We start from the raw sequence: 8,881 nt of genomic DNA, 5'->3' as shown, positions 1-8,881 counted from the left end.
GCAGGGTAAACCCCGAGTTACTCCAGGGTGGCTCCGGGTTATCCCTGAGAAGCCGGATCTCCCCTCAGCTCTTCTTCACCTGTGTCGATTATAAACCGAAATAAAGCCGATTTGGGAAGGGAGGGGAGGGGCGGGGGAGGTGAAGGAAGGTGTTGTTTGGGGTTTAATATTTCCTTTTGCTAATTACTGGTGCTGCAGCTGTAGACCTAAAGGTAGAAAATAACCCCGCGTTGTGAATACGAATATTACTCCCGGTCTCTATATGAGAATATATATATATACACACACTCACATCCATGTATACATAAGTGAAACGTACAGTAACACAGCAGTGGGAGAAAAAGAAAAATCCTGTTATTGAAGACTTATATAACATTTTCTTCTTTTAATGGCTAATATTTTGAAAAGAAAAATATTTACTCCTAATTCAGCTGGTAAAAGCAAAATGAAACGAAAGCTCACGTTAACATGACATGAGGTTTATTATAGGTCTGTTTAGAATGAAGAGGTAAGAGTGGTAAAAATATGGACACTTTTGAGTCAGACAGAAATAAAATACCAACATTTCTGAGAAGCAATATTTATTGTCTTTTTTTTTTTTTTTTTTTTTTTTTTTTAATGTAGAGACATGTCCTGAATTTCCCCAAAGCCTAGATTGGGAAAATAAAGACTTCTTGGCGTTATAAGTAAATCCGTCTGCAGAATCGAAGCAGCACCAACATTCAAAAAAACTGAAGAGGAAAATACAACAAAACACAACAATCTCTTTTTTTTTTATTCTTATTCTTATTATTTATGTAAATCAGGTCATCACTGGACAAGAAACCAATTTCTACCCATTACCATAACAGCTTGTCTATAAAGAACAGAAAAGATTCAGATAGGATACTATCTAGTCAAGCGGGATTTTTTTTGTTGGTTTTGTTTTTTTCTTTTTTGTTTCTTTTTTTTTTTTTTTTTTTTTTAGTTTTTGTTTTTAAATTCCCCCACCCATTCACAGAGGTATAGATTCACAGATAAATAACCCCAAAACTACTTGCTCGCCATATTTACACATTCCCGTTAAATTAAGCATAAATAAATATATACAAACTCAATACTGAATGCCTCTCCGCATTTCTTCTCAGGAAGAGTTGATAAGCTGATATTTCTCACTTCATGGTCAGATTTTTCAAGAAGAGGAGGTGAAAGGGATTGTTTGGGGCATAAAAGGAGAATGTTTTTTTTTCTTTCATCTTTCCAGTTTCTCATTTGTTTTTTCAGAGCTTTGCATTTGTTTAGGGTGTTGGGTTTTTTTTTCCCTTTATTTCTCGCTGGCACACAATGTTTCGTCTCTCTTTAAATGTTTAGGCGTTTGCCAGTGTGTTTGGGGATACTTCCTTTTACTTTTTCCCTTTGTATAAGAAAATATACTATTTGTAAAAAGCCTACTGTCTCTCTCACATAGGGAAGCCGGAGGGGAGGGGGAGTTTGGCCGGATCGATCTGGCAAATGCTTATGGCAGCTGAAACGAGCACCAAATTCTCTGAGAAACATATTAAAACAGAGCCGAACAGGTCAGCGTGATAAACCGGTCAGAAAGAGATGAGCAGGGGAAGGGAATAAGCCCTTTGGGCACAGCTAAAGGTCTTAAAACCATCCTCCCCCCCTCCCTCCCAGCCCCAAATGCAAATTTGGGGATTTTAGGAGAGGTTGATATGGGATGCAAGGGGACTTGAAACAGCTTCTCACAGAGAATTTCTATTAGGTGGGACAAGACACGACCCGATTTTAAAGAAATCATCGGGTTGTAAAAGGATTCCCATAAAATTGGCTTCTTGTTTCCTTCACACCTTGTGTGAATAACAACCAGGAAAAAAGAAAAAAAAAAAAAAAAAAAAAAAAGGTCAGGGAGCATACAAAAACAAAGATCTTTCCAACGGAAAATAGAGAATTGTTATTAAAAAAAAAAAAAAGTGAAACTAAGAATGAAATAAAATTTACAGCAACCCACCTGTTTGGTTTGAAAACAAACTTTTCACGGTCTCTCCTCAAACTTTTCCCTTGAGTTAAAAAGCAAAGCTGCCGTGTTAATCCTCCTGTTTATTGATTTATGATCCCAAGGAAACCAAATCTTTTAATAACTCAATTATCAGATAAACGTCTGAGGTGCCCCGCCAGCACAAGTAGTTGGGCTGAGAAAGGGAAGGGGAGAAGGAAAATGCCTTCCAGAGGGAGAGTAACTTTAGTTTTGGGGGGACCTGAGTCCTCAACACTGATAGGAGCCACCAAGCAATCTAATTTTCCCTCTGGGACCAGCACTAGGCTAGGGGGAAGAGCAGAGATGGATATACTCCTATGCCATGTTTTCTCCCTGTCTGCATGTAAATCAGAAACCTTGTGGATTTTGTCTCTGTACTTTGGGGATCAAATGGGGGGCATCCCACTGAAATCAATGGGAATTTTACATTTGGTTTCCTTTCACCTGAGCAAAGCACAGCCTGGCATTTGCAGTCTGTCTCTTCCAGGCAGAAGGCACAAGGGGCAGATCCAAAGTTGCCAGGAATCAACTGAAACTCTTCCCTCGACCTCCTCAAGGTTTAGGTCCTGGTCCAGGTGACCAAACCTGTGCCTAGAGGAGATTCCAGCAGCAGCGGTGGCAGGATCAGGCCCTCACACACGCGTGAGCATGCGCACATGTGTGTGCAGGTCTTTCCCCAAGAAGTTGCAAGTGGTTCCCTCTCCTCATTAGCTCACAGTGGCGGTGGGATACCGTCTTCTGCAGTTACAAGGAGCATTCCCAACAACTCCCCCAAAGACAAGGAAGGACCATCCCCAACACCCGCTCTCCCCAAAAGCCTTCAGCTGGAAGCTCTGGGGTGGCAGGGAGCAGGTCCCCATGTCCCTGCGTTTGCAGCTGGGGAGGTGGAAGACTGAGGGCTAACTTGGGGTCTCCCCACACCCAGGAGCCCCACTGGGCTGGGTGGTGCTGGAGGGCCCCTGGGCTCCTCACAAAGGCTTTTTGCAGAGGGCAGGCAAAGCAATGGTCAGCACTCCGTGCTCTGCTTCAATATTCTCATCAGGCAGGGAGGGGAGATGTGCTTCCAGGTGGTGCCATTCATTCCTCCCTCCAACACACACACACACACGTGCCCCTTCCCTTTCCCGCGCATCACTGCTGGGCCATGCCCTGCACTGGGGCTTGGACTGTCCTTCCCCAGGAGCCAGCTGAAATTGGGGGTGGTTGGCAAGGGGTAGGCTTTGGAGGACCAGGGGGTGCCTGGGCAGGAGGGAGGTGTGTGTTTTTCAATCTGGGGATCCCCAACGTAGTGGTGGGGATTCATGAGATCCACATCACCCAGGGATCCACACCTTCTCTGGTGACATCCAAAGAGGTGTGCCGGTTACCAACCCCACTGCCAGGGTCGAAGATTACCTCCAACCCTTCCCAGCAGCCCATGGAGAAGGCTGCGTGCCTCAGTTTCCCCCTTTTCTCATGTAAGATTCCCCTGAAATCTGCCCCAGAAGAACCAAAGGTACATGAGTGAGAAGCAGCTCCAGAGGGACTGGTGTTCCTTGGCGCTGCATGATTCCTCTGTTTCTATTGCCACACACCTCCAACTCACATGTCGGGAACAAGAGCCGAGACCTCCGCTTGCAGCATGAACATTTGTAAATCAGAGCAGGTCCTCAGCTGTAGCCATTTCTCAGATAGCTAAGGACACTAAGGGTGACAGTCAAGAGGCTCATTTGCTTTTTTTTGTTTTAAGAAAATTTGGTCAGGGGACGTGGAGAGTACTGCTGAATTATTTCTCTCCCACCATCCACTTTGGAAGGTATCTAGAAACTAAAACAAGGCTAAGGCTTCTCTTTTGTTTCTCGGTCTCTCTCCCTTGAGCTCAGGTGTGCCTGCTTGGGTTGGTGGGACTGACTCCTGCAGCTTTAACAGGGATCCTGGGGGGAGGCCTGACCCCACTGGAGTTTTGCCAACGACTCCAGGAGATTTACCCACACCCAGTAACTGTTCTGACACAAGCAAAAAAGATGTGTTAGTGCACGAACCCTACCCCACTGAGAAACACGTGCAATTACCCAGTACGGCAGAATCCAAACAGAAATTCATATCCTTACACTTCAGCATTATTTTTACCACAGAGGACAAAGAAATGTATGTTAAAAAAAAAAAAAAAAAAAAAAAAAAGGAAAGAAATCAGACTTCCCCTCCACCCCCCCCAAATCATACGCATAAGACATCCTGTCACACACCAAACCACTGAGAAAAACATTGGAGTTAAGAAGTTTTTCCCCCTTCCGCACCGACTTGTTCTAAAGCAAGAGTCACAAGACATTTTTTTAAAAGCTTTCTAAAAGAAACAGATTTCCTCAGACTGAGCTCAGAAATCAGGATATTCCCTGGCAAGCCCTCCCCACTCCCATCACGAGGAGCCAGCTCACATGGCAACCCTTTCCTCCCTGGGTACAAAACCCTAGTGCCAAGCAAGTGCAGTAACATTCAACACAGTTCTTATTTTCTTTGCAATATTACACCTTGATTTCAACTTATATTTTTTATCTCGTTCAAATTATTCCCTTTGAGCTTCTTTAAAGAAGTGCACCTACAGAATTCGGAAACAACTGGCTTTGATTTGAAAAAGCAAAAAAAAAGAAAAGTATCAGAATATCAGAATTGTGGATTTTTTTTCTCTGTACCTGATATATTGTGTAGGGATCTCTAGTCCTCTTTGAAGAAGCTCATAAGCCAAGCGGGCAAAGCTTTAGGAAACAGAAGAAAATAAAACAGTGCATACTCCTGAGAAAGAATTACATACTCATATCACTCATATTTTGTTGTTGTTAACAATTCTTTAAAAATGGGGGAAGATATCTCTCACACACACTACTCAAGAAAATTAAGAACTGAAACATTGGCATAGTTAGGAATATAAAACTCCCTAGAGAAAAAGAGGAGATCTCAGAAAATTAAGAAATCAGATAGCACTGACATTTTACCAGACCTTACTTTCAAATTTTGCAACTCATTATAGACAAGGCATTTTACTATCAAAGGCAAGTACTAAATTACAAAGGTATGTCTGCATGCATGAATATGTGTGGCTATACACACATATTAAATATATATATACGTATATATTCATATATATACGTGCATATATATACAAACATACATAGGATACACACACACCCTTATCACGTCATGTGTGCGCATACGCGTATGCACACACATATGCACACACGCGCCCATACACACCTGTAAACTCTGGTAATCTAAACAGAGAGTCTGTCTAGACCAGGAAAACCAAAAAAGTCCTTTAAAAATAGTTAGTTAATTCGATTGAGCTACAGCAACTTGAAACTTCCCATCTAAGGGCTTCTAACATTAAGATGCTGCCATGAACACAGCTCAGACTGGCTGGGGTTGATGACTTCGGGAGGTCTGTGCGCTTCCCTCCCCTCCTTTCCTAGTCTAGACAGAGCCAGGGTGATGAGATGAGATGGGAAGAGTTGGGGGAAATGAGGCAATGGGGGTTACTCAGAAAGGAACGCTCTGGAAGATCATTTTAGCGAAGGGTGGAGATAGGATGTCATTCAAAAAAAAAAAAAAAAATAGCAAGACAGACCGTGCAGCTCAAGAAATCAAAGCACTGACACCAAAAATGTTTCTCCAATTTCTTCCAATAAGTTATTCATTTCTTTCTTTTATTATTATTATTAATTATTATTATATTCACCTCCCCCCCAAATCATTATTTAAAAAATGTGAAAGAACAGAAGTGGGAAAAAAATCCTGGTGGTTGTCTTCACATGTTCCTGGCAAGAGACTCTGAACCACTGGTCTTGCGCCATTGTGCTCCTCTGATCTTAAATTATTGTCTTTCTTTTATTATTATTATTATTATTATTATTTTATTATTATTATTATTTTGTCCTACCTAATAGAATTCTTCCAAAGCCCAATCCAATATTTTTAAAGCTAAAATTAAGACGGTTTTGTTTTAAAAGATTATCTCTCTCTCTTTCTTTTCTCCTTTTATTTATTTAACTTTTATCTTTTCCTTTCTTTTTTTTTTTTTTTTTCCTTTCTTTCCCCTCACTCTCTCTCTCTCTCTCATTTTCTGTGTTTCTCTTCCTTGTCTCCAGTTTTACTACCTGGTCCTTCGCCAGATGTGTGCCTGTTAGCAGTGTTGTTGTTCAAGAACATCTTGTCCATGCCTTTGAGAGCTTCAGTCAGGTAGTTTTGAAGGGCCGTGAGGGCAGCGCAGATAGCGGGGGCCCCAAAGCCATGAGTGATGAGGCTGAAGTGAGTCAAGCAGCTCTGAATGCCCGGTTCCAAAATAGGGGTGGGCCGGCTGTTTCCAATAGGCGTCCTGTCCTGGGCCAAGAGATCTGTAAATTCTTTACAAAGTTGCCTGCAAGGAAGAGAAAAAGGCAAAGAGAGGAAAAGAGAGAGAAAAATGGTGATTAGGCTTATCCTACAGTTCTCTAAGACAACCAAGGTTGAAGGAAGGAGCAGGTTCAGGCCAAAGCTGATCCCAAGACTCAGGATAGGATATTTTTGCCACCGTGCTTTCCCCCAGCAGTGCTTGGGGACTGGCCGCAGTGAGCCAGCAGCTCCCTGCTCAGGATGATGTTCTTCAGGGGAGAGGTTTCTGCAATCGCAGGATAATACCAGGTCTGGAGATAAAAAACTCTCCCGCAGCCACAAGAATGCTTCTAGAGAGGTTTAGATTGGATATTAGGAAACATTTCTTCACTTAAAGGGTTATAAAACGTTGGAACAGGCTGCCCAGGGAAGTGGTTGAGCCACCACCCCTAGATATATTAAAAGATGTGTAGATGGGGTGCTTAGGGACATGGTTTAGTGGTGGACTTGGCAGCGTTAGGTTTGCAGTTGAACTCGATGATTTTAAAGGTTTTTTCCGACTTAAATGATTCTGTGAGTCTATGATTCTGAAGCATTTTGGAAACACAGCTCTGGGTGGTGACTCTAGAAATAACCAGGCCGAAAGGGAGATTGGCCATGGGTCTGCCAACCACCCGTCCTCCTGGAGGCCTGACCCTGGCTCCCAGCAGCTCCCACCAGTCTTGTTCCTGGAGGAAATCACAACCATGCACTGAGAGCTACTGGGTGGCACAGGAACATGGTTCAGGGAAGGGCCAAATCGGAGCCTCCTACGAGACCTCTTGGGCTGGGCCACCTTGTCAAGAAAGATCAAGACTTTGGGACTCTGTGCTGGCTTATTCATTGCACAAAGAGCAAATCTAGAGTTTCCTATTTTATTTTGATGGGTAGGATCCCAATTAACACATCAGAGCTGACATCTGGCTCTTGTTTGTTTGCCCACACCTTTGAAAAATCAGATTTGATTTTTCTAATGAATTCCCCCCCAAACACACTTTCTTTTGCATTGCTCTGGTCCAAAAGACCTTTGAGTCAACAGGTGCCCAGGCAGTGTAGAAACTCTGGGAACTGGTGGGGTTCCCAAAGGAACAGTTTCTTTGAGGCAGATGCCTACCCAGGGACTGGAGAAAAAAAAAAGTCCAGAGTTAAAAAAAAAAAAAATAAAGAAAGAAAAAAGAAACCCTTAAAAAAGGCATTCAGCTCTCATCCTCTGAAATTCTCTGAAATTCCCTGTGGATTAAAGGTTTCAGAGGGTGGGGAAAGATAAAGGTCTACTTCTATGTGTATTATCCATTAAGAAAGTGCAAGAGAGGAAACTTTGAATTTGGAGAACAAACAGTAATGAGTCCAACATTTTACATCTTCAAAGAGTAAAGCAGGGTCTGCGAGCAATTAAAGTTCTGGGACATTAATATCTTCTGACCCTGCGGAAAAGGGCAATCAAATTCCAATCACGTCTAAAAAACATCTGGACAAATTTGAGCAAATGATTTTTCAACTCTCCATATATTTTTTTAAATTACACTGTCATCGGAGGCAAGCCACGTCCCAGAGCATGAAATAAATGAGAGCTGTTTGGGCTTGGTTTGGGTTTTTTTTTTCCTTTTTTTTTTCCCTCCTCTTTTTTTTTTGCCAGATAGATGGAGATGTGTGGAGACACACAGCATCCACTGCCAAGGACCCGAGCAAACTATGCAGCACCCAGTTAGTAGCCTGGGAAGCACAGACAAGTGTAAATCATCCAACACAGCACATCCCCCGAGAAAGTCCCAGGGGAGAGAGATAGGTTGGGGGGACCAAACCGAGAATCATTAGCAGTACATGCTAAAGGATGGTGGGTTTTTTTCCTTTTTTTTTTTTTTTTTTTTTTCTTTCCTTAATTTTTGCTTTTTTTAATTAAAATATATGGAAAAAAATGTTACAATATGGCAGCAGACAAACAGGTGTGTGTGAGCAGCAGGAGGGACAGACAGACATGCTGTGGAAGCAATATATAGACTTTTTGGGGCCCCTTTCCGTAGAGATGTTTTAACTGGGGATGGCTTGGAACGATGTACAGTAGTTAGGGAACAGCCACCTACATCCTCTATAGGGACAGTGGGGGGGGGGGGGGGGGGGGGGGCAGAAGCCCCATAGCAGAGGGAGGCAGAGGCTATAGAGTCTGCCCTGCCCATACGAGCATCCTTCCCGCAGGGCGGGTATAGCTTGGGGAAACTCTTTCTGCTTTCAAAACGACCTCAGAGGAAGGGCTTAAGGAGGGGGAAGGACTTTCTCAGGGGAGGTCAGAAGGCGCGGGGGTGGGGGTGGGGGTGTTGGTGTTAGACAACTTTGCACTCACTTTGTAGCAAGCAGCATGTTTTTCCTGGAGTGAAGGTCGCTGGGGTCCGTGTGCTGTCTGTTCAGGTACTCAGAAACAGCTTTGGCTGGGAACTCCGTTTCGCAGATGTACCCAAAATCCCGAGCTAAATGAACGGCCTCACC

General features: G+C 43.2%; 1 protein-coding gene across 3 annotated transcripts in view; it reads right to left on the bottom strand.

The window, feature by feature from the left end:
* Positions 1-458: 458 nt before the first annotated feature.
* Positions 459-8,881, bottom strand: part of TFAP2B (transcription factor AP-2 beta) — a 33,891-nt gene continuing 25,468 nt past the window's right edge. For 2 of the 3 annotated variants that reach the window (XM_033005002.2, XM_033005001.2), the window contains 2 exons: positions 8,739-8,880; positions 6,055-6,407 (listed from right to left, as the gene is read on the bottom strand). In XM_033005002.2, coding sequence (XP_032860893.1) covers positions 6,107-6,407; positions 8,739-8,880 — 443 coding nt within the window. In that variant the 3' untranslated portion in view covers positions 6,055-6,106. Of the gene's footprint in view, positions 4,753-6,054; positions 6,408-8,738; position 8,881 lie in introns of those variants that run through there. The other variant, XM_033005000.2, reaches the window with a different exon arrangement.

Source organism: Tyto alba, unplaced genomic scaffold (genome assembly GCF_018691265.1).
Source record: "Tyto alba isolate M040663 unplaced genomic scaffold, T.alba_DEE_v4.0 Super-Scaffold_40, whole genome shotgun sequence".
In the NCBI taxonomy this organism is placed as follows: Eukaryota; Metazoa; Chordata; class Aves; order Strigiformes; family Tytonidae; genus Tyto; species Tyto alba.
This window is presented reverse-complemented; position numbering and strand designations above follow the sequence as displayed.